At 41.0% G+C, this 26,981-nt stretch overlaps 1 protein-coding gene across 1 annotated transcript in view; it reads right to left on the reverse strand.

Annotated features, from left to right (window-relative positions):
• PDE11A (phosphodiesterase 11A) overlaps window positions 1-16,110 on the reverse strand; it is a 437,737-nt gene extending 421,627 nt beyond the window's left edge. Inside the window, exon 1 of the mRNA XM_061202501.1 lies at window positions 15,199-16,110. Within this exon, the coding sequence (XP_061058484.1) occupies window positions 15,199-16,110 (912 nt within the window). The remainder of the gene's footprint in view (window positions 1-15,198) is intronic.
• Between the last annotated feature and the right edge of the window lie 10,871 nt (window positions 16,111-26,981).

The following is a 26,981-nucleotide window of genomic DNA, read 5'->3' on the forward strand; positions in this document are numbered from 1 at the left end:
GCATCTGCCCTCAAGGAGCTCACAGCTTAATGGAGAGAAAGACAGGTGAGCCAAAATAGAAATTACCAAAAATTGAATAAATAGCAAGAGTCATATGGGCAAAGTGCTATGGAAGTAGGTAGGAAAAAAACTTTCATGGGGAGTTTGCCATCCTCATTGTTTATTCTTAAAGTCAAAGTATAGGTGCCACCCCAAAATGGCTTTATGGATGAGCATCCAGTGTAGTCACAGGGTCCCAATTTGAGAAGCCCCCCTTCCTGTCCCGCCACTTGAAGTTTAAGTGTAATTTGTGTTTTGTAGGTTAAGTCAGATGGAGCATGCTCCAGGGGCTCACACACCATCCTGATGGTTTCTCAGCCTCCCACTCCCTGCCCCAGCCCCATGACCTCTACTTCCTCTACCCAGGGTTGCAACAGGGTCTGGATGATGGGTGATGTGATGGGGGCGGGTGCCCACATTCTGATGTTGCCCTCCATTCCCAGTGAGGTCATGGGCATGGATACTGGGAAGGTCAAGAGCCCTGAAGTGTCTCAGGGTGAAACAAGGTGCTGGCTGTCCCCACCAGGCTGATAGCATCTCGGTACGCTCAGTAAGCAACTCTGTTGTGGCCTCTCACCCAACCATGATCCAGGGACAGAGAGCATGTTCTGGCACAGAGATTGCAATCTGGTGGCTGGCCTGGGGAGACTGACTTCCCTGAACTCTGCCAAGACCCCAATTTTGATTTTTCTCTGGGTCCCACAAATTATGTAGCCAGGTTTGGCCCCACTCCTTGACCTTTTAACCCTCAGACCTTTGAGCTTAGAGGCAACAATCTCCTTAGCAAACTTCCTGCCTGCAGAGTCCTGTTCTCAAATCCATTCTCAACAACGTCAAATAAAACAGCAAGAATCTTCTCCCCCTGTCTCTCAGATCCCTTTTCCAAAGCCCAGCTGATTTTCCCTCTCAAATCTTGTTGTGGGCAATTAATCATGTACATGAGTCCCAGCCTGTAAAAACCAGGAGGATCTGCTAGAGGAGACGGCTCCCCACTTGAAGGTCCTGCACTTTGAGCTGCATGCATGAGTTAGATGGGATCTGAGGCTGGAAGCCACTTTGGGACAAGGCTATACTATATTTTCCAGCCTTCCTGCAGTTAGGTATGGCTACCTGCCTGAGTTCTAGAGTCTAGAAAATCAATGAAATGGGAGCAGAAAATGATGTGTACCAGTTCCAGACATGACCCACAAAGTCCTCCTGCTTCATTTGTCCATTTCTTTCTCCCCTCATCTGCTGACAAGATGTTGATGCTGAGGGCAACCTTGGAAGCCCCATGTTGAAGGTGTGAAGACCTAGGAAGGAAAGAATCCCTTCTTGGAGGAGAGCTACCCATCAATCAGGAAGACTTTGCTGAGCTTAGGAAGAGTGAGAAATAAGCTTCTGTTGTGTTACCACTGTGCGCCATCGAGCTTAGGAGGTGTTATCTATTAAAGCAACTACAGTTATTCTATTAATTAATACATATGTGGAAATTTTGGAAAAATAAATAGAAAACACAAAAGAGAAGAGAAAAATAAGCCCACCACTCTGAGATCACCTCTATTAATGTTTTGGCGTATCATCTTACAGCCTTTCCGCAGGCACTATTGCAATTACTTTTCACTGAGTCCTCAAAAGGTAACAAACAGAATGTTAAACTTTTCATATATAATTTTATTTAATTCTGAGAACAACCTTTTTAGATAGGAATCGATATTCCCACTTTAGGACTGCAGAAACTAACAACTGGAGAAGTGAAATATGACATAAGTTTTAGGTGGTAGAACTGGGAATTGAATCCAGTCTGTCTGATTGTAAACTCAACCCCTTACCTCATGCTTTTGTTGTTACTGTTAAGAAAACTGGGATGCTATTGTTTTCTAAATATGCTTTGTTCACTTAATAGTTTGTGAGCAATTTCCTCTGATTAAATATTCCATTTTATATGTATCACAGTCTATTTATCCAACCCTCTAGTTGGATGTTTGGGTTGATATGTTTACACTATTATAAATAAGACTGTGGTGAGTATTCATATAGACAAATCTTTGCACATACCCATAAAAATTTCCTTAGAGCGATCTGGAATTGCTACATCAAAAGCTGTAAATATTCCTAAGGCAGTACATGATTATTGCCAAATCATTCTACATCAGCGGTTTCTAAAAAGGGGAGGAATTGCCCGCAGAAGACAATTGACAGTGTCTGGAGACATTATTAATAGTCAGGGCTGGGCAGGCATCTAGTGAGTAGAGGCCAAGGATGCTGTTAAACATCCTTCTATGCACAGATCAGCCCCCCTTTCCCCCAACAAAGAATTATCCAGTCTAAAATGTCAACAGTGCCACTGTTGAGACACCTGAACTGACATAATGGTCCCATCAGTGTATGTCACTCTTGAGATGAAATAAAGGCTGTAATAAGGGCTCTTCTCTTCATTCAGATATAATTTACAAAGAACCTACAATATGCCCTATATGCCAGATACTGTGGTAGGTGCTCAGGTAGCAATCAAGGAGAAAGCTCAGATCAACAGCCATGAGTAAAGAGAGGAGGTGACTTGGAAGTAAATTTTGGCTTCACTTGCTAGAGAGAAAGCACATCTATTTCATTTTATATTTTCATATCTTTCATATCATTTTGCATTAAATTATTTCCATATAATTCTGCATTAAATTATACAACCTCACAAGGTTGCTACAAGAAGCAATTAATATTGTTACATTCCTATTGATACATACATGAATGCTTGATCCTGATTATTTTGAGGCAATCTCTAAAGAATAAAATTGGTTGTTTCCATTTAGAGAAGAGCTAACACCTATCCTTCTCAAACTCTTCCAAAATATAGCAGAGGGAGGAACACTCCCAAACTCATTCCACGAGGCCAACATCACTCTGATACCAAAACCATACAAAGATGTCACAAAAAAAGAAAACTACTGGCCAATATCACTGATGAACATAGATGCAAAAATCCTCAACAAAATACTAGCAAACAAACTCCAACAGCGCATTAAAAGGATCATACACCATGATCAAGTGGGGCTTATCCCAGGAATGCAAGGATTCTTCAATATATGCAAATCAATCAATGTGATACACCATATTAACAAACTGAAGGAGAAAAATCATATGATAATCTCAATAGATGCAGAAAAAGCTTTCGACAAAATTCAACACCCATTTATGATAAAAATTCTCCAGAAAGTAGGCATAGAGGGAACCTACCTCAACATAATAAAGGCCATATATGACAAACCCACAGCCAACATCGTTCTCAATGGTGAAAAACTGAAACCATTTCCTCTAAGACCAGGAACAAGACATGGTTGCCCACTCTCACCGCTATTATTCAACATAGTTTTGGAAGTTTTAGCCACAGCAATCAGAGAAGAAAAAGAAATTAAAGGAATCCAAATCAGAAAAGAAGAAGTAATAAAACTGTCATTGTTTGCAGATGACATGATACTATACATAGAGAATCCTAAAGATGCTACCAGAAAACTACTAGAGCTAATCAATGAATTTGGCAAAGTAGCAGGATATAAAATTAATGCACAGAAATCTCTTGCATTCCTATACACTAATGATGAAAAATCTGAAAGAGAAATTAAGGAAACACTCCCATTTACCACTGCCACAAAAAAATAAAATACCTAGGAATAAACCTACCTAAGGAGACAAAAGACATGTATGCAGAAAACTATAAGACACTGATGAAAGAAATTAAAGATGATCCAAACAGATGGAGAGATATACCATGTTCTTGGATTGGAAGAATCAACATTGTGAAAATGACTCTACTACCCAAAGCAATCTACAGATTCAATGCAATCCCTACCAAACTACCAATGGCATTTTTCACAGAACTAGAACAAAAAATTTCACAATTTGTATGGAAACACAAAAGACCCTGAATAGCCAAAGCAATCTTGAGAAAGAAACACAGAGCTGGAGGAATCAGGCTCCCTGACTTCCGACTATACTACAAAGCTACAGTAATCAAGACAGTATGGTACTGGCACAAAAATAGAAATATAGATCAATGCAACAGGAAAGAAAGCCCAGAGATAAACCCACACACACATGGTCACCTTATCTTTGATAAAGGAGGCAAGAATATACAATGGAGAAAAGACAGCCTCTTCAATAAGTGGTGCTGAGAAAACTGGACAGCTACATGTAAAAGAATGAAATTAGAACACTCCCTAACATCATATACAAGAATAAATTCAAAATGGATTAAAGACCTAAATGTAAGGTCAGACACTATAAAACTCTTAGAGGAAAACATAGGCAGAACACTCTATGACTTAAATCACAGCAAGATCCTTTTTGACCCACCTCCTAGAGAAATGGAAATAAAAACAAAAATAAACAAATGGGACCTAATGAAACTTAAAAGCTTTTGCACAGCAAAGGAAACCATAAACAAGATGAAAAGACAACCCTCAGAATGGGAGAAAATATTTGCAAATGAAGCAACTGACAAAGGATTAACTTCCAAAATTTACAAGCAGCTCATGCAGCTCAATATCAAAAAAAACAAACAATCCAATCTAAAAATGGGCAGAAGACCTAAATAGACATTTCTCCAAAGAAGATATACAGATTGCCAACAAACAAATGAAAGGATGCTCAACATCACTAATCATTAGAGAAATGCAAATCAAAACTACAATGAGGTATCACCTCACAGCAGTCAGAATGGCCATCATCAAAAAATCTACAAAATATAAATGTTGGATAGGGTGTGGAGAAAAAGGAACCCTCTTGCACTGTTGGTGGGAATGTAAATTGATACAGCCACTATGGAGAACAGTATTAGTTCTAAAAATAGAACTACCATATGACCCAGCAATCCCACTACTGGGCATATACCCAGAGAAAAGCATAATTCAAAAAGAGTCATGTATCACAGTGTTCATTGCAGCACTATTATAGTAGCCAGGACATGGAAGCAACCTAAGTGTCCATCGACAGATGAATGGATAAAGAAGATGTGGCACATATATACAATGGAATATTACTCAGCCATAAAAAGAAACGAAATTGAGTTATTTGTAGTGAAGTGGATGGACCTAGAGTCTGTCATACCAAGTGAAGTAAGTCAGAAAGAGAAAAACAAATACTGTATGCTAATACATATATATGGAATCTAAAAAAAAAAAAAAAAAAAGGTTCTGATAAACCTAGGGGCAGGACAGGAATAAAGATGCAGACATAGAGAATGGACTTGAGGACACGGGGAGGGGGATGGGTAAGCTGGAACGAAGTGAGAGAGTGGCCTTACATTTCTTACTTTACCCTTTTAAATATGCTTTCCAATTATCTCATTAGAATCAAATGATTAGATCCTTACAAAATACCATATGGGCTAGACATTTCTGAACATATCATCCTTATGTTACAGCTGAGAAAACTAAGGCAGAATTGAGAATAGAGTCCAAGATTCCTGTCTCCAAGTCTAGAACATGTTCTCTTACACTCTGATGTCGTTTACAGTTTAACAAAGCGATTAGTGATCTAAGATTTTAATTCTCAAACAAATGGGCTTAATCAGGCATTGCAGGGAAGAGGTTCCATAAACTAGACCAATGTCATTTCTTCCCTGTAGGTGTCTTTGGCCCAGGTTATCTCCTATAGGGTTTCTTCTGGGAAATAGGATGCCAGGAATAAACAGAACTACTTGGAGAGAATAAGACAGTCAAATACCACTACAGCATTTCTGAACTTGTTTTCGATAGATTTCAATCACTATGCTCTATAGGCTGATGAAATTTAGTGTTCAGTGAAGGATATTACTACCTGACTTGGGCTTCCTACACTTACATCCCTGGAGTAAACTAATATCCCTGGTGACTCTGGATAGTCCCCATTTGTCTCTCCAGATGCACTTGCCACCTTTCACTGCCCTGTTCTGTGCCAGAAGGCTGACTCCTATGACTTACTGCACCAGGGCTCCCTTTGCCCTCTTGGCCTCAAGCAAGGCTGGGTTCAACCAATGAGTGGCACTGGCAGGAGATACAGGGTGTGAGGAGGGTAATGTTTCCCCAGCTCTCTCTCGTCCAGGTCATGGTTTGCCAGTGTCTGAGTTCCTCTCTCCCAGGGCCACAGCTCTGGCTCTCCCACAGCTGTAACTCCCTCTCAGAGCCTCTGAGAGAGAGGCTCTGGTAGTCGCACTCTCCTCTTCAGATCTAGGAGTGGCAGTTAATTTCTACATAGCAAGAGTAGCTATACTGTTTACCCTTAAATACCTTAATATTTCTTCCTGGAGGTGGGCTGAGGAGGAGGTGTAGCAAACAGCCAAATTTATTGGTGATAACTATAAGGAACAGAAGGGAAAGAGATAGCTCTCACTTGGACATGTTCAATGCATATCTAATAACTACATCTTGGAAAGAGTAGGATGTAAAGGCCACCATCTCAGAAGTTAAAATTTTTATGAGACCTTTTGAGAGTATATGAAACATAAGATATGTAATCAATAAACCTGAAAATTCAATGTTCCTGAAAGGTTGGTCAATATAATAATAGGGCTTCATAAGCACATCATAAATAAGTATAAGGTTGGTCAATATAATCTCCCATATCTGGAAATACTTTCAAAGAAAAAATCCTAACATCTTCGAGGCCTAATGCTGGAAGGGGTGTTTTACCTTCAATAAGTTATACTGTATGAATGAAGTAGTCATGAGAAAACTAGAAATTTCAGTTAGCCAGAACAGTCATGCTTCATCCAATGCTTTTGCCTAGAAGAAGCTGGCAGTGGGCTGTTGCTAGTTGTTACCATTTGGTCAGCGACAGCCTACTTTCTCTATAACATGATCTCCACATGAAATGAAGTAAAAGAAAGAAACAAACAAAAAAACAATGGAAGGGATGAGGGGATGAGGGTCCAGCAATTAACATAAAGATCAATTAATGCAGGGCTTCCCTGGTGGCGCAGTGGCTGAGAATCCGCCTGCCAATGCAAGGGACGCGGGTTTGAGCCCTGGTCCGGGAATATCCCACATGCCGCGGAGCAACTAAGCCCGTGCACCACAACTACTGAGCCTGCGCTCTAGAGCCCATGCACCACAACTACTGAGCCCGCACACCTAGAGCCCGTGCTCCGCAACAAGAGAAGCCACCACAATGAGAAGCCTGCGCACCACAACAAAGAGTAGCCCCCGCTCGCCACAACTAGAGAAAGCCAGCGCGCAGCAACAAAGACCCAACGCAGCTGAAAATAAATAAATAAAATAAATAATTTTTTTTAAAAAAGATCAATTAATGCAGAAAAGCAGTTCAGATAATTCACCAGTTATCTGGGATTTATAAGTTCTATTTTAAAAAATTTATAAAATAAGGTCCAAATAATTAAAAGATGTGTTCATGAAATGAATTTCCTGGTTTAACTGTCTATATTAGCTGAATAATATTAGCTATATTGGCTGAATAGGCTGAAATTTCTGCTTAGAGGTGGCTGAACTGACCACATAAGGAGGTATCAGTGGTAATTACTCAATTGAATAGAAAACCTTGCATTAAGCCCTATACTGCAGTGAAAAATGAGAAGTCATGACCTTGAGTTCACAGTCAAGTAGTCATTTATATACCCAAATACTTATAATATTAAGAAAACAGAAAGGAGCATATTTAAAGCATTACAGAAGTTCAAAAGAGGGAGAGATTATATCCAGTTTAGGTGGGATGTGGCAAGGATCACCAAGAGTTTCATGAAGATGGGCTTTAAGGGATGAGAGGATTTAAACTGGCAGAGAAAAGGAGAAAGCAAAGGGACAGACCTGAATGTACACACAACAGTTAATGGTCAGCAGAGGTCACAACAAGAGCGGCCAGGCATGAAGGTTCTGCAATCCGAAGACCTCAGCTTGAATCCCAGCTCCCTCACTTACCAGCTGAGTGACTTTGAGCAAATTACTTAACCTCCCAAGCCTTAGTTTCTCCTTCTGTAAAATGGGGGTGGCAATAAGCTACCTATGGGGACTGTTGAGAGGATGAAAAGAGGCAATGCTTGCTGAAGAGCTAATGCCAGGCTTGTAGTTAGTACTCCATAAATAGAGTTATTGTTAATCAACAGGGGAGCTTCCATTTCCCTTCTATCATGTTTACATTTTTTAAAACTTGATACCCTAAAGAGGTATCTCAAAGGTTCCTCATTTTTTTCACTCAGGTGAAAAAGATCTTTTGAACTAAATTTGCAACAGCCTAAAGCTATGTTTTAGGAAAGGAAACAGAATTTATCATTAATATGTGAAACCACTGTTCAGCCGCTGAAACAACCAATTAATAAGAAACTCTTGGAATTATAGAAAATACACACTTTTTTATGCCAGGAAAACATCTTTACTATTTTAATCCTAAAAATAAATAAATAAACAAATAAATTTAGCCTGAATGCCTGTGAATGATCGGAAACCAAAGTTTCTCCTAAAATATTAGAAATCCAACCCACTCTTTTATGACTAAACTGTTTCTGTGATTCAAATTCCACTTTCCAAAAGAATGTGGTTAAATGCAAACTACCCTTAAAATAAGTGACTAAAGTAGCAAGTAGTGGACCTCAAGGATCTTGTTGACTTTCCATAAAACAACTCAAAGCTATTTCAGAGGAAAGCTTCATATGACTCTTCAACACTATACGAAACATGAAACACTAACTTCCAAATTAAGCCAGGCTTGTAAATAAATGGGTGACCCAAACCTCAGGAACCAAAATAAATTGGTCAGATTAGTAAACATTTAGATTATGGGCTGGGAAAAAATTAAGTTAACCTTAAATTACCTCCCCATGATGCTGTAGGAACTGTACTTTTCTGTAATCTATCCTCATGTTCAAAGCAGCAAATGCAATTTGTCACTGTTTCTTATGATCATGTGTCTGTCAGGAAGAGGGGCTGAAACAGCAAATGTTTTCTGCTTCAAACACAAAATCGATTCAGGTTCTGGGCTAGTGAACATGGTTGTGGGCTTGAGGGAATTTTTAAAACACTATGTGCAAAGTTGAAATGAGATTTCATGAAACTCCTTCGTAATTCTAGTGTTGGAGTGGAAGCAACATCTGCCTTTTAAGCAAATCTCAGCAATTCAATCACAGGACTATAGACCCATGGCGGTCATCGCTGGCTTATCAGGGAATAAGCATATTCACCACTGAATCTTCTAGATACATGAAATTAATCCCTTCTGAGACCAAACACTTTTAAATATATTTATTTCAATGGAAATTATTCTAAAATAAAATGAAAAATGAAGTTCAGTGAAAATAAGTTATTAAATATCATATATTATTATTTTATATATAATAGCAGTATAGTACAATGCATTCTTTTTTTATATAAATTTATTTATTTATTTATTTACTTTGGCTGCATTGGGTCTTCGTTGCAGTGTGCAGGCTTCTCATTGTTGCGGAGCATGGGCTCCAGGCGCGCGGGCTCAGTAGTTGTGGCTCGCGGCCTCCAGAGCACAGGCCCAGCAGTTGTGGCTCACGGGTCTAGTTGCTCCGTGGCATGTGGGATCCTCCCGGACCAGGGATCAAACCCGTGTCCCCTGCATTGGCAGGTGGATTCTTAACCACTGCACCACCAGGGAAGTCCCAGTGCAATGCATTCTTAAATATAACTTCCAGTATAATTTTTTGTTTGGTTTTTCATCTCTTCTCTTCAAGGAGAAGCAATCAGCTCTCCTTTCTTATATCATGAGAAGGCAGAGCAAGATCTGAATGAACAAAGATGGAGAAAGAGGAGTCCTGGCAGAAAGGATGAAAAACACAGAAATAGAAAAGCACTATCCAGCCATTGAAAATGGCACGGAATTTAATTAGAATGGAGCTGAGGCCATGCGAAAGCAGTAGACACTAGGCTGGAATAAAATTGAACTTTTCCACCTAAGACTCACTATGACTCAGAATCAGGGCCGGCTTCTTGGGCAGTTGCACAGGGGCTCCCTGCTTGAGGTTTAATGCTGTGCTGTGTGAAATTCTCAATAATTTTATCTTTGAACTTATGCTTTGTAAACGAAGTCCAACAGAACAATAGTGTATGAGCCCAGAGCTTGGAGCCTTGGCTCACACTCAGTCTCCCCTCCCACTGCCTGCCCAGGACTGGTTCTTGGCCACGGATTCCTGCTGCCTGGTACCGTGGGCCCCGCCCAGCCTACCCCCTTGTCAGGCCTGCCCTGAGACCAGGAGCCATAAGCAGGTCAAAACTGTTGAGAGTGAGGCCCAACTGATCTGCCATTGCCCTCTGCTCCTGGCTGGGGCCTGGGTGGGAGTGGGGGGAGGGTCAGGTGCCTGCCCCATGCCGTCATGAAGAGGAGCAAGGCTGTGGTCATCCCCACCCAGAGCTGGCAGCACTATGGCACATTCAGCAGGCAACTCAGCAAGGGCCTCTCACTCACACCCAATCCAGGTACCGAGAATTTCTCAGCATGGAGGTTGAAATCACTTGGGGGTCACACATCTGCTATGGGTTGGAGCAGCAGACCCTTGGGAAGGGAATACTGACTTCTCCACCTCCAGCCAGGCTCCTGCTTAATCATTTTTCACTGAGCTCCACAAATTATGTAGCTGGCTCTACTTAGAATATCTACTCATCCAGCTTTTCTTCCTATTTTTAACGACGGCTTTACCCTTCTCCATATTTCTCAGGTGTAGAATCTCTGAGTCATCACTGACTTCCCTCCCTCCTTGCCCAAATTCACACCTGCAGGACATCCCCATCTGTCCTCTGCTGTCTATTCCTACTGTTCGTGCTTTAGTTCAGTAGTTCATCTGGCTCCACCAGTCCATCATAATAGATTCCTAATTATTTTCACAGCTTTGAGCCTCCCCTTGTTCAATCCATTTAGCCACTGCCACCAGGTTACCCAAAACCCCACTCTGACCATGCTAAAAGGTTCTCAAGGGCTCCCTGTGGCTTACTGTTAGTGAAGCTCGAATTCTTTAGTCAGGCACTCAAGGTTCTTTCTTCTTTTGCCCCCATCCTATTTTTGCATACCCATTCTATAGCATATGCAATACTTTGGCCAAATTAAACCACTCACTATCCCCTATACATATTTTGGGTTGTTCATTATTGTGTTTCTGCTGAAGCCATTTTGCTGTACCTGGATGCCTTCCCCTACTCCACAGCTATCTCCAACAGTGAAAACTAACCCTCTTCCCAGCTTGACTGACACCTCCTCCATGAAGTCTTCTGTAATGATCCAAGTCACAATGTGACTCCATTTTCCTCTGTGACTAATGCCATTTAGTTTGTGTCATTTATTTATCAATTTATCAATAGTACAGCTTGACATCAGTTGTTTGTGAACAGTACAAAACCTTGTACTTGGAAGAACTTGGAAGTACCTAGAAGGCAAGAAGCATGTCCTCTTACTTTTGTACACCCACAGGGCCCCTACCCGGGGCTTAGGTATAATGGGCACTCAGTGTATAGTGTATGTTTGTTGGAAACGATGAATAAATGAATCTGTTGTGCAAATAGATCAGGTTTTCTGAAAGCCTGGCACACCTGTAACCCTTCTGCGTCATCCCCTTTCCTCCTCTCAGCTCACCTAACAAAACATCCTGGCTGCTTTTCAAACCAAAAGCCCATCAAACACCTGTATCATCATTATCAACACTAACAAAAATATCATCTCACACCTTTTATTAATGTTTAAAGTTCTATATTCTGAATGCTTAGAATAACCTCAAAGAGAACACCTGTTACTTGAGTGCTCTTATTTTCAACCTCTTGAGGGCTATTTTTTCATTACTATACTAAAGTGGGTTGTTTAATAACTTATAACAGGGAAAAAAGGTAGATTGCAGTCACTATGATACTGGATATGTAGAATAATTTTTTTTTCACTTCCAATTCTTTATTTGTCTCCTAATTTCAAGTCTGTTTTTTAGGACTAATTGAGGAAAGTAATGAAAAATAATGAAATAAACTGAGGAGTTTTTTTGCTGTCAAAACTTTTATTCGACTTTAGTGGTTCATTAGTCTACTCTTGACTTCGGGATGCCATGTTTATTATAATTTTGTAAGTGTTTTCAATGCCGTCCTCTCACCCATATTCTGAACCTCTAAGAGGATCATCAATCTTATTTATCAAATAATTAAATTTTTAAACTCCATGTGATAAGTTCTTCAAAGTTCATCTCCTGAAGAAAAAAAAGCACACTAGTTGATCCTGAGCAAGAAACACCTTAAAAATATAGTAGTTAATAAAGAATCAGGGAGGATGGTTATATTTTTACATGGAAACGTCAAGATGTTTACGTATACTATCAGAATTACAACAATATTATGATAAAAGAACATGCATTTGGAAGGTCGTCAGTTTTCATTAAGAGAAATCTATAACAGCAGGAAATGGAGAGGAGAAGGGAAAACACTAGAACTTGGGAAGGATGCAACATTAATACAACTCTATAAAAAGTTTTATATTGCATGAGTTCTAAAAGGAACAAAATGTAGAACTTTTGATAGGATAGGATATGGTCAAGTATTATCAATCACATTTAGAGGAATCTTAAGCAGAAGGTGGAAGAGTAGCTATTTCTATATTCCTTGAATGTAAAGTTGGTTCTAAAATATTTAATTTAAGGGTGGAGTATTGCTTAGGGAAAGATAAGGCTGGTCAGGATGTGCTGAGTTCATATCTCAGCCCCAGATAAGGAGAAAAAAAATGGAAAATGAGATAAAGAGAAAGAAAAAGAATACTAGCAAACTAGATATCATCATGGTCATCATAAACTGTTACCATTTCCTGAATAATTGAAGTGTGCCAGGTACTGTTTTGGGGGCTTTAATGCAATATCTCATTTTATTTTCAAAACAATAATCTACCACAGAGGTGTTATTATTCCAATTTTGCATATGAGCAAATTGAGACTCAGAGATCAAGAAATTCTCCCAAGGTCACAGTAATGATGACTGGTGTACCATAATAAAGAAAAAAAGGTAATTTTATTGAAGAAAAGTATTGAAGTAAAAATGAAGAAAAACACACCAGGTTAAAAATACAGACATATATGGTAGAAGATAATGGAGAAAGAAAAGAGAAACTTTCTAAGCAGATCAAAATGAAGACAAAGAGTGAACCAAGATCTTAAACTCTATAACACACTTCCCCTCCCTGCCTTTTGCCAGTCCTCCCAACAACCTAGTCTTTACAGCCATCATTACTACCCTGGGGGGATAAAAGAAGAACTCTCCATTCCCAAAGTCAGCTCCCAAATATTAAAAGGCAACTTTGCTTTATCCTCTGTCTTCAGAGTAGAGTAGGGCCCTGAAGAAACATCAGCCGCTGAAAACCTGATTTTCTATGCCTGTGGTAACACCTCTAGCCTCAATTCTAGGCAGCAGGAAGACAAGTTAACTGCTGAGGAAGCTGAGAATTATGCTCTTGAAGAAAAGACAGCATATGAACAGTATCAAATAAAAGTTAGGAGCTGACAGAGGGGAATAAGAAACAAAAGCTATAGAAATGGAGAAAATCAGTTGGGGAAGAATAAGAAAAGTAAAGGCAATAAAGAGAAAAGACTGCAATTCTGGGCTATAACAAGCGTCATTCTACTAGGAAGGGATTTTTTTTAGCCCAAGCACACAATAAGGATGTGGAAATAATGAGAAAGAGAAGATTTTGTGATTGTTCAACTTTTTACAGAATCTTCAACATATCAATTATTAAATGCTTTTATTTCTTCCCATGGCTTTCTAGAGTTATAGAGAAATAGACACTTATTAAAGATCACTCACTGCTTGCTTGTCCTAAACCTATCAAAGTCTTTAAGAAAGATATAATGAATAATGCATCTAATCAATAAAAAAGTAAATAAAAATGGTATTTTGATAGGCATTCCTTAACATTAAAGTGTTATATTGATAGACATCTCACAAAAACATGAAACTTGGTTTCAGTACAAGCTCGTCAATTTTCTACATAATATTGTCAACTTTCAGATGAAATAGAGAAAATTTTACCTTTAGTGTCCTTCCCACCACTTTTGCTATTCTGAGCAACAGCAACAAACTCTAGAGAAACATGCAGCTTTATTAGACAACTGGAAGAAGAGCTCATCAAATGACTACAAAACTTTCACGACCAAGGATAAGAACTTTCCATTATTATGAACACCAAAGAAGTCCCATAGAAAGTGGCATCCAGTTTCATTATGTTCAGTGAATAGATACTGAAGAAATTAGAACAGACTGGCTTTCAGATCCGGGATCTAATAGCAAGTTCAAATCACTGTGAAAATAAAAGGCTTAGAAATAGCAGACGACAGCATGTTGGGTTTCCTTCTCCCCCTGAAACTAGCATGTTCACCCTGCTCATTGCCTTTGGAATTGCTAGAAAATTATCCATTTTTTGTTTGTTTCACAAACTAAAAACCTACTTGCTCAGTCCTGTCAAAAGCTGACTGCAGATAATGCTGGATTCAAGCCTAAATAACCCCTCAATTTGTCCAGCCTCTCTCAGCTCAACAACAGAAACAGTTAAAATAGATGCTAAAAAGGCATAAATGGGTCGGAGGCCCATTCTTCCCCTGACTTTCCTCCTCTTTTCCTCATCTTCCTTACCTTGGAACTCATGATCTCTCCCCAGTCTTGAATGAGAATGAAATGCATTACGGTCCCAAAATGACATCAGAGACACCAACATGCCCATTTTCTTCAGACTAACACTGGAATTCTGGAGTAGACATCTTTTTCTAGCACCTAACAACTGCATTCTAAAACCATACAGTGACATTCTTAAAGACAAGGTATCTTGACAGAGAAACACGAGGTATTATTGGATACAAAACATAGCCCCTGTGATATATGAATTTTCCACAAGCTACTGTGTTAGGAAAAGACCATTAGATCAAAGATAGTGTAGTAACATTCTAACTAGTCTAAACTCAGAAGGAATTTAAATAGCAAAATTCATATTGTGCACCGTGATGAGGAGTGGCCCCCGCTCACCACAACTAGAGAAAGCCCTCGCACAGAAACGAAGACCCAACACAGCCATAAATAAATAAATAAATAAATAAATACATAATTTTTAAAAAATAAAAATTCATATTGTGAAGAGTCTACATTAACGTGTTCCTGGATGCCAAAGGGTAACAGAAGGCTTGGTTCCCAGACCAATGGGGCTCTGGAAGGGGACAGTGCAAAGTCCTACCTGGTAGGCATCAGGAATGTTGACCGTCTCTCCATGCTCCCCGACATAGCCAATGATGCCTTTGCCCCAGGGAACCTGCACCTCGTTTGAGTTTTCTGTGCAGCTGCAGGGCAGCAGTGGGGTTCCTGCATGCACGTCAAAGAATTTGGAGACCAAGCTCTTCTTGCCAGCAGCTGCCCCTTCCACCAGGAAGAGAGAGCAGCGGTCAGCGTCCACCATGAGGCAGACGAAGATGAGGATCTTGTAGCTCAGACTGGTAAGGTCAAGGTCATTGGAGATATCCTTGACCAGTTCCAGGAAGAACTGACGCTCATTATGCTTTTTGAGGTGGCACTTGTAGTCCATGGCGGTAGGGGGGTACTGAGGCACATTCACCCGCGATTCCAGCAGGGCACTGAGAATGTGGGCAGTGGTGGGGGGCAGGGAGCTGGCCTTCCTGAGAAGTGCCCTCCGCCGCACACTGCTCAGGGGCTCCTGGGCCCGGGAGGTCACTTGTTCATCGTAGGTCCTGTTCACGTGGATGGCCTTGGAGCGGGCAAAACTCTTCCTTAGCTCTTTCTTAGAAGCTCTCCGCTGCAGGCTCCCATCGCTGCGGCTGCCACTGGCCCAGCTGGGACTCAGGGGAACCCCACCTGAGTCCCCACCACCCGGAGTGTGCTGGCTGCTAGCAGAGCCATTTGGTCCGGTGCCATCACCAACGCTGCTGCTACCTCTGCCACCGCCGTGAGCCACGCCGCTTGTGCCAGCCAGTGTGGGCCTTGGGCCTAAAGCCCCCTGACTCTGACTGTGTCTCTGCAGCCACTTCTCCACCATCTCCTGCTTCCCCTTCCGCATCAAGTAATCTTCAAACAACTCTGGGTGCCTGTCCAGGAAAGTTTCCACCTCCCCAAAGTCCAGGCGGGAGGCTGTCATGGTCCCAGACACAGCTTTCTCTGCCTCTCTACACTTGGACCAAATGTTTCCCTGCCCCAGCCGTCTAGCCGGCCCTGCACATGACACCCCACCAGTATTCCCAGCTCCGGGCCGAAATTCTGCGGAGCAGTGGAATCCTAAGGGGCTGGGAAGCGCCCCTCCGTTCGGGCTCAGCGGCTGGCACGAACCCCACCCCCGGTCCTGCTACTTCTGCGCCGCACAGGTGCCCCCACAGAGCTGCTGCCGCTCGTTCTGAAAACCCCGAGCTACCGCTGCTCTTGCTCTGGCTGCCGCCGCCGCCGCCGCCGCCGCCGTCGCTGTAACAGGATGAGTGGACCACTGTGAAAGGGAGGTAGGGCAGGACACGCCCCTGAGTGAGGCACGGATCCCGGAGAGAGGAGAGAGGTGGGAGGAGGGAGACGCGAGCGCCAGACCAGCCGAAGTCCGCGGCCAGGATGCCAGGCGGTTCCTGGAAGAGTCTCTGGACTGCCGGCCGGAATCGGCGCCTGGGAACACGGCCGACTCCTGATCGGAACACGATTAGAAGAGGGAGACGCACTTTGTTCCTTCCCCCTCCTTCCTTCCTTACCTCCCCATCCCTCCCTATTCCCCGCCCCTTAATCCTCCAGCGTTTCACAGAGGCCCCGCGGGAGCCCAGGTACTAGGAAGTGTTTGTGTTGTGCATGGATCAGACCCAGAAGCTGACTCCGAGGAAATAAGGATGCTGAGAGACAGGGGGATTATTTTTCTGGGATGTGACTGTGGATTCTTGGCTCCTAGGATTCCTGGGACTGCCCACTAATACTGCCCAGCTCCTTGTGGGCGTTCAGTAAATAGTAACAGAACTAGATTTATGGAAATTACTAAATGAAGTTCCCCATCTGAGCAATTCATGACTTTAACCAAATTCATGGTCCTGGGGTTGGGGACGGGAGGGTGGTACACAGAAGGAGGGTGTAAAACACAGGTCCTTGGATTAGGGACCCTGCCTAGCAGGAGCACATAGTAAAGTGGACTTGAGGGCCTCAGGGCTTCCTTCCAAGCCAGTCCTGCATACGGGGTGGTTACTCTTCTTTTCATGAATGACTTGCCATCTCTTTCTTTCTTCACTCAGTCTGGCTTCCTTTACTTTCAATATCTTAGGGTTGTGGGTAAAGATTCTCCTCTGTGGGAGCTTTTCTTTCCTCAGCCCTAGGGATGCTCCAGATCTGGCTAGTCTCAGCTAGTTAGGCTAAGAATAACCAGGTTTCCCTTAGGCCTTTTCCAACTTAGTGGCTAAGCTTAGGTGATTTGCCAGGAAAGAGAAGCAGGCTGATCACACTTTCTTGAAGCCCAAGGGTCGCCTCTTTTGTGAGAAACAAAAGCAGATGGAGAACCATCCAGTTCCCTGGGACAGCAGGGCAATCTAGAAGTGCTCTTACAGAACGCCAGTGACGGGACTTCCCTGGTGGCGCAGTGGTTAAGAATCCACCTGCCAATGCAGGGGACACAGGTTCGGTCAGGGACGATCCCACATGCCGCGGAGCAACTAAGCCCATGCGCCACAACTACTGAGGCTGCACTCTAGAGCCCGTGAGCCACAACTACTGAGCCTGTGTGCTGCAACTACTGAAGCCCGCGTGCCTAGAGCCTGTGCTCCGCAACAAAAGACACCGCAATGAGAAGCCCGCACACCGCAACGAAGAGTAGCCCCTGCTCACCGTAACTAGAGAAAGCCCACGTGCAGCAACAAAGACCCAGTGCAGCCAAAAATAAACAAATTAATTAATTTAAATAAATAAATAAACTGCACTTACAAAAAAAAAAAAAGAATGCCAGTGATGAGGGTAATAGAAAAGCTGCAGAGGAGGCAGGTAGCGAGTTTTACGGGGCTTCCATGTGGCAGGACACACAAGTGACTTATGCAGTAAGTAAAGCTTACTCCAGACGATGTACTCAACAAGGTGTATTGAACACTTGCTATGTGTTGATCACTTTAAATTAACATGTTAATTTAATCCTCACAACAGATGTATGAGGTAGGGACTCTTATTATCCTGTTTTAAAGATAGGAAACTCTGAGGAGTTGAGTAACTTACCCAGCGCACACAGTGAGGTGGCGCCAGAGCTGGGATGTGGGTCCTGAGACTGGCTCCAGAGGGAGGTACACTCTCAGCCACATCACTGCATTGTCTCCCACCTGTGTCAGTTGAGTCCTAGCTCTACCATGATTTGGGCCAGTAACAGAGATGCAGGGACTGGGGCATAATGTTCTCTAAACATTCCTTTGACAGCAGCAGGAGGAGCAGAGAGGGAGAAGAGAGGCACTTGTTTGAAAATTCCAAATTCCCCAGCTTAGTAGTGTGATTAAGGGCATGGTCTTGGCACTGGCAATGCAACTGTGAACAAAAGACCCTGCCTTCACGGAGCTTACAGTGTGGTGGGGAGACAGCCAGTAAACAAATAAATACAGTTGACCCTTGAACAACAGGGGTTTGAACTGCAGGTCCACTAATACACGGATATTTTTCAGCAGCAAATGCTACAGTACTACACGATCCGGGGTTGGTTGAATCCATGAATGCAGAACCACTGATACAGAGAGCCAACTATAAGTTATAGGCGGATTTTCAACTTCGCAGGGGTTGGCGCCCCTAACTCCTACTTTGTTCAAGGGTCAACTGTATACAGAATAAGAGAATGTCAGTGATAAGTGCTATGAAGAAAAACAAAACTTGGCAAAGTATTAAATAAAGTGATGAGGTGGTAGAAAGGCCTTTCTGAGGAGGGAATACCTGAGGGGAGATCTGGTAGAAATGAGGGAATGAGCTATGTTAATATCTGTGGAAAAGACTGTAACAGTTAGAGGAAGTGTGCTGAAGTTGTGAGATGTAATGTGTTTGGAGTACTTAAGAAACAGTAGGGAGACCAGCTAGGAGACATTGAATCAAGCATAGAATATTGGTAGTTCGGAGCTGCAGGCTGCTAAGGAGATGAGTTGTGATCAAGAATTAAATGAGAAAAAAGAGCTTAGCACAGTGCCTGGTACATGTAAAGTGCTCAATAAATGTTCCCTGCTGTATTACTTTTATTATTATCATTATTATTATCCTAAAGTAATAGTGTGTGGCCACATCTCTGGTAACTTGGGTGACCCATCAGTAAAGATGGTCAGAGTGGTATGCTGGAGCTGGCTTATAGGGGCTCACAAGAGCCTGTTTTAGCATCTCTTTCCAACTCCATGTTCAGTGACATCATGTAGCTTGCAATCAACCATGATGGGGGTATTTACACCAAGGAAATCAACAAATGCTATGAAGAAGGACTTTTTCTCCCCAGATTGCTAGTTGTCAAACACCTACCAGAATTCAGAGGAAACAATTCTACTGCCCACCAGTTGATGAATGGATAAATAAAATGTGGTGTATCCATATAGTGGAATAAATTTAGATGTAACAAAAATGAATGAAGTACTAATACATGCTACAACTTGAATGAAGCTTGAAATCAGTGTGCAAAGTGAAAGAAGCCACTCACAAAGGACCACATACTGTACAATTTCATTTAAATGAAATGTCCAGCATAGGCAAATCCATAGATTAATGGTTGCCAGGAGATGAGAGCAAGAGGAGATGTACGAAAGTTTGGTGGGGGAGGGGTAACCACTAATGGGTATAAGGCCTTGGGGGGGGGTAATTAAATGTTCTAAAATTTATGGTTGCACAATTCTGTGAATATACTAAAAACACTGAATTGTACATATTAAATGGGTGAATTGTATGGCATGTGAATTACATCTCATTAAAGCTGTTATAGAAAAACAACAAAAGCCATTTACCAGCACACGACTGGTCAGAATAGAGCAGCACTGCTGTGCAAGGAGGCAAGAAAAGCAATGAGCATCCTCAAGGAAGGGAGAGAAACAGACCACCCCTGGGCTGCCTGGAAACAGGGCTTAATAAATAGACATTTCCTTAATTCCATCTTCCATGTATTCATTACATAAGCAGGTGTTTCAGATGTATTATGTTCCAGGCTCTAGGAACAAAAGAAGACCAAGACAAAACCTCTGCCTTTGATTGAGAATCTCACAGTCTACAGTGCCAAGAGGAGTTGGAGTAGAATACTGGGAAGGGTAGGAGAAGGAATTGAGCATCTGTGGCTTGGTTTTGAATTGGCTATAGCCTTATTCCCTGCTTGGTTCATGAGGCCACTGAAGGAGTCAACTGTTGAGGAAGAAAATGAAAGGTGACAGAGGGCACAATTAAGATGCTCCAGAGGGCTGTGATGGAGGGCTGCATGATAAGATGTGTGACAATCTGGCACCAGCTGCCATTTCATCTTCATTCTCCATTTGTAGAATGGTATAGCTATTAGTCATGGTTCCAGCAGGAAATAGACCACACTCAAAGTAATTCTAAGAGGGTTAATTTACAAAGGAACTAATTACACAGGTAAACCACGAGGATAGTGAAGGAACTTGGGACTCACAGCAGCAGAGAAGTCACCATCCCTAGACCTGATAAGAGCAGGAAGGGAACAGTTACCAGGACCCAGAAGAAGAGAGACTTGTGTAGTGACTATTGCCTTCAGAGAAGCAGTGACAACCTGTCAAAGGACATGGACAGCTCAAGCTGACCTCAAAGGATGGGATATCGGGAATAAATACCTTGATTTCATTTTTCTCTCTCCCTCATATCCTGACCAGACCTAGCTAGAAGCTAGAGGTTAGGAGCTTGTTGATGGAATCCATATGTCATCCCTCCTGGGCAGAGAGTAGGATAAGACAAGGGATTTGTGTAAGATCTGCAGGGGCAAATGGAAAATAATTGGCCCAAAATGGAACCTTGAAGAAGTCCCCTTAGGAAATAATGGATGCTATAACTCCAGAGAATTTTCTGTGTAATTCTGCCCTCTTCTGCTCCCTGCTAATTCCACCAAAACTGTCTATAATACACACTACAATTACATTTGCAGTCAACAAAACCCTCTATGGCACTCACCCTGAAAAGATACAATATTGTGAAGATAGTCAGCTCAAGTAAGAAACTCTGCAGACTCCCTCCCTATCTACACTTCCCCCTTTCCACCAAGTTGTAAATATTGACCAAGTAGCCTCTCATTGGAGAAGATAAAGGGGCCCTCCTATTTGTAGTTTTCAAGAATAACTAGTTTTCAAGAATAACGATCCAAGTATTCATTACTCCATCACTGCCATTGTCAATTAAAATTTATTGAGCAACATGCAAAGCACTGGGTTACTTGCAAGGTAACTTTTGTTATTCCAAAGAAGACCTATTAAATTTTAGTACTGGATGAAACCTTAGAGATCATCTAATACTCCACTTTCATTTCACACATGTGTAAATTGAGATCCAGAGCAGACACCTAACTCCTCCAAAGTCACCTGCCAAGCACAACCTCTGATCTGCTCCTGGTTCCTTCCCACCGGTACATCCCAGAACTCGATACCAACCTCTTGAAGCCAATGAAATTCTGTTGCCTAAGCTTGTCTCATAATCACTCCATCTCCTAAAACAGACTTCCATTATGTGGCCAGTAAACATCATCAGATACGTTGATCCAATTTTCAAAATGAAACATTCACTTCAAAATTAATTAAAATTGGCATAGTATTCTTTTAGGAAATAGGAGTCCATAGGATCAAACAGAAGATGGGTTATTCCCATTCCAAAAAGATGAAAACTTCCACAGAGATGTTTACCTTTATAGAAATTTCATTACCAGAATTGGTCATAGTCTATACCAAATCCAAAACCTGAGGTGTTGTGTTACTCAGGGTTCTCCAGAGAACACAGAACCAATAGGATTATATACAGAGAGAGAAAAGAGAGATGCAGATGGAGATGGAGATAGAGACAGAGATAGAGATAGAGACAGAGACAGATTTATTAGGAGGAACTGGCTCACATGATTATGGAGGATGAGAAGTCCCATGACCTGCTGTCTGCAAGATGGAAATCCAGGAAAGCCAGTAGTGTAATTCAGTCTGAGTTTGAAGGCCTGAGAGCAAGAGGAGCAAATGATGTAAATCCCAGTCTGAGGGCAGGAGAAGATGAGATGAGATGAGATGTCCCAGCTCAAGCAGTTAGGCAGGGGAAAAAGGGTGAATTCCTTCTTCCTCCACCTTTTGTTCTATTCAGGCCTTCAATGGACTGGATATGCCCACCCACATTGGGAAGAGCTGAGTCCACCAATTCAAATGTTCGTCTCATCCAGAAATATTCTCACAGACACAGAAACAATGTTTAATCTGGGTACTCTATGGCCCACTCAATTTATCACATAAAATTAACCATTACAGGTACCTTACCTGGTTTTAAATTTTGTAAGCACCTTTTTTTCCCATTCTATTTGTGTAGAGTCTCTACATGTGCCTGTTTAAATTGTCACTCCCTATTCCAGTAGTGATTTCACCTTAATCCAGTGAAATTTTGTAACCCATAGTAACTCACAAGAGAATGGTAAATATATAAAGTAACTGTGTGGATTAATATACACCAGGAGGGAGAAATTAGATTAGCACTGTCCAGCTGGGCATTTGGGAATGAAGTCTGTTTCTTTAACTGCAGAAGAAGAAACTGTGCACATAAATTCTGAAGCACGCATTTACACGCTACTTGGACAAGTATAGCTGTGTTACAAAGTATAACTGACTTAATTCCTAGTATCACTAATCAAATTAACAGGTTGCCCTCAATAGCTCTTACACTCTTAGCAATAGTCATGTACAACAAATTACAATGGCATACTTTCTGTTTAAAATATTTTAATGTTAAATTTTCTTTTTTACGCCATTTCAATTGTCTTTTTTCCCTCCCCTCACTATTACCATTTTTAGCTATTTCTCCCCAAATTATCTTTGAACAAAATATAGCTCTCATATTTAACTTACAAGGACCTCAGCTTCCTTAGATTTAGTGCTCCCAGTACTGTGCTATCCCATATGGTATCCACTAGCCACATGTGGCTAACTAAATTTAAATGTTAATTAATTAAAATTAAATAAAATTATAAATTCAGTTCTTTGGGAAACTACTCACACTTCAAGTGCCCAATAGCCATGTGTGGCTAATGGCTACCATATTGGACTGTGTATATCTTAGAAAGTTCTATTTGGGAGTGCTGCTCTGAGATCATCTGCAGCCCTAAGATTCAGAGTTTATTCACCAGTGTCATTCAATGGCCTCCCAAGTGTCAGATATAATGTCTATTTTAATCCTCATACTAGTTTTATGATAGTGCTCTGTTCGTGAAACTTTTTCTCAACAGCACCATTTCCTGATTCTGTATTACTTGAATGGATTTGAATTACATTCTCTCAAAACAGTGAGTAACCATCATTTCTCAGTATATCTCACTAGTTTCTCCACCTCCTGTGGCCTTCCTTAATTGTTGCAATTACTCATTTAAGGTCCATTCCCATGACTGCATCTCCTGTTTTTATACTCCCCAATCCATATATTATGTTCCAAGGTGATTCCGTTTTCTACCAACAGATGCTATCTTATTTAACTGGGCTGCCATAACGAAATACTATAGACTAGGTGTCTTAAACAACAGAAATGTATTTCTCACAGTTCTGGAGGCCGAAAGTCTGAGGTCAGGTCAGGTACTAGCATGGCTGTGTTCTAGTGAGAGCTCTCTTCCTGGCTTGCAGATGGCTGCCTTTTCACTGTGTCCTCACATGGCAGAGAGAGAGAGAGAGAAAGCTCTCTGGTGTCCCTTCTTATTAAGGCACTAATCTCTTCAAACCAGGGCCTCACCCTCAAGACCTCACCTAACCTTAACTACCTCCCAAAGGCCCCATTTCTGAGTACCATCACATTGGAGGTGAGGGCTTAAACATATGAATTTTGCAGGACACAAACATTTAGTCCATAACACATGCATAACAAACCACCTCAAAATTTAGTTGCTTAAAACTAAGGGGTGTTTTTTGTTTGTTTGTTTGTTTACTTATCACAGTTGTGTGGGTTGACCAGTGGTTCTTCTGTGCCACTTGGTATTAGCAGGAATCGCTCCTATGGCTGCATTTAGCTGGCCGCTGGAATGCACTGGAACCTCCAAGAAGGCCTCTTACACACATCCAGGACCTCAGTGCTGGGGTTACTCATTTCTCCTCCAGGAGGCTTCTTGCCACAGAGGCCTCCAGTTTTCTCACTGTCTCATCCTCCAGTTCTTCTTCATATGGCTTCTCTCTCCAGAAGAACAACCTGTCCTTCCTTACAGTGTGGCATCTGCGTTCCAAGGGGGAGTGTTTCAAGAAGATAAGCCCAATGTGCAAGAGCTTACCAAGGTTGCATCATACTTAATATCCCATTGGCCAAAGCCAATCATATAGCCAAGCTAACTGCAGAGGAGGGACAAGGATGTGAATCCTTACAGCTGTGGTTCACTGGGAGCCACCAATTTGACAGTCAACCACACAAGCTCTCCCCTGAATCCCCAACCCACATTTACAATTGCTACGAGAAATTTGCTCCTAAATATCTCACAGACACCTCAAATTTATCATCTCCAACATCACTCTCGCTCCTCCCCACCTTAGGTCATTCAATTCTATATATTTTACTTTAGAAATTTCTCTTTGAAACCAGATACTCTTCTCCAAACCCACTTGCCTTAATTCAAGCCTTCATTAACTGTCCAGTTCTCTACTGAACAGTATTGTCTTCCACATAACAAGTGTAATAATGGCACAGCCTTACTTATAAACTTTTTTAAAAAATAAACTCTATTTATAGACATAAGTCCTTGTCAAAGACATGTAGTGGGTTGAATGGCAGCCTTCCAAAAGACATGTCCTCCCAGAACCTGTGAATGTGACCTTATTTAGAAAGAGGGTCTTTGCAGATGTAATTAAGTTAAGGATCTCAAGATAAGAGCATCCTGGACTTAGGCCTAAATCCAGTGGCAGTTTTCCTTATAAGATACAGAACAGAAAACAGAGATACATAGAAGAGAAGGCAATGTGAAGACAGAAGCAGAGATTGGAGTGATACATCTACAGGCCAAGGAACATCAAGGATTGCTGGCAGCCACCACAAGCTAGGAGAGAGGTAAGAGATGGATTCTCCCTCAGAGCCTCCAGAAAAATAAATAAATAAATAAACCTTTCCCAACACCTTGACTTTGGAGTTCCGGCTTTCAGCACTGTCAGAGAATAATTTCTACTGCTTTAAGCCACCAAGTTTGGGGTAATTTGTTATAACAACCCTGGGAAACAAATATAAGATCCTTCATCATTGTATCTCTATCTTCCATCTCTGTTCTCATCTTCTGCTACTCCCTACCACACAGTCTCCAAGCATGCAGATGCCTTCTCGCTTCTTGGCTTCCTCCTGAAAAGCCCTTCTCCCCTGTCCTGCCTCTCTAACTTCTCTGTTCCATTTAGACCCATTTGAAATGTCACATCCTACATGAAGTTTTACCTGTTTACATAGTAAGAAGCAGTGTTCTATCCTCCTGTGTGATCTGTCCTCCTGCTTCCATATATTTTGGTCAGATATCTGCTATAAATTATTTAATACTTGGTATTTATTTAACCCAACATGATGCATTTAATTCTCCATTTTAAAAACTTTTACATCAAAGCACATTTTATTATTCTTTTATTTATCTCCTTTTTTCAATTAAAAAATTGAAACCACTCTGAGCAACAAGCCCACCCACATTCATAATTGTATTAAAGAAAAATAAGTACCTAGAAGGTAAATTAAAAATTTTTTAAAGATATCTAGGTGAACAATAATGACCCATGAAGATACAGAAAAATATATTTCCATATCATGCCATAAATGTTTTATATATTCTGTTTTCTTCTTCTTAAAATCAAGAGAGTATTTTATCTCAGAAGAAAAATCAGCAATAATCAAAGTATCTTGCTGAAGAATGATACGCTGATAAAATTAATTGATTGGCTTTTAACAGTCTCAAAATATTTTCTCTACATTTGGAGACTCAAACTTAGTAGAATACGCACAAATTTAATATTTTAAAAATTCCTTGAATATTTATAAAGGTAACTTTGCTAAAACTATCTTAAACAATCAAATGTTGAGTTAGACACTGAGAATATAAAATAGTCAAAGAATCATCCCTTTCCTCAAAGAACATTATTTATAGTCTAGCTAGGGAGATATTTACATTAAACTACAACTGACAATACAAGCTACCATTGATGGAGTAGGACAGACAAGGAAATCTATAAAAGAAATCAGAAGTATTCTTAAATGCCATATGATATTGTTTATATCTAATAATAATCCATAATTAGTATTAATATTGAAAGTGTAGGCCCACTAATACCAGAACAAAAGGAGGAAAAAACTGGAGGAAAATTCAACAATAGATGGTTCAGTTTTCATTTAGGGAATTAACATATAAGAAGAAGGATAGAAATAAATATTAAATATTGAGGCCTTTCTGCTTAATTGCCATGCCTTCATTCACTAAATCAAAAGTAATTAATCATTCCAGTTATTGCTTTACATGTATTATAGGAAAAACACTATAAGAATAGAATAAGGATGCCTTATCACTTAAAAGACAGTCTCCATTTGTCTCGTCTGTTATTTACAGTTTGATTCAAAGATGAAATATTACTCCCAAGATAACTTTAGCAGCAACTAATATCAAAAAGCAAACATGTCAACTCTTAATTATTTTTTATCTTTCGAGTGATTATGATAAATGAGAACAAGGCCAATCTATAAGTTTCAAATAAACATTTTTGACAACATACCATATGCTCTCCATAAAACATTTATAATGTTTTAATGTTAGAATTTACCTTCCCCCAAATAAATATATCAAAACTAAAACAATTTGAACTTTGAGAAACTATGAATCTCTTGCCAAAATAATCT

The sequence above is a fragment of the Eubalaena glacialis genome, chromosome 1 (genome assembly GCF_028564815.1).
Source record: "Eubalaena glacialis isolate mEubGla1 chromosome 1, mEubGla1.1.hap2.+ XY, whole genome shotgun sequence".
Lineage (NCBI taxonomy): Eukaryota > Metazoa > Chordata > Mammalia > Artiodactyla > Balaenidae > Eubalaena > Eubalaena glacialis.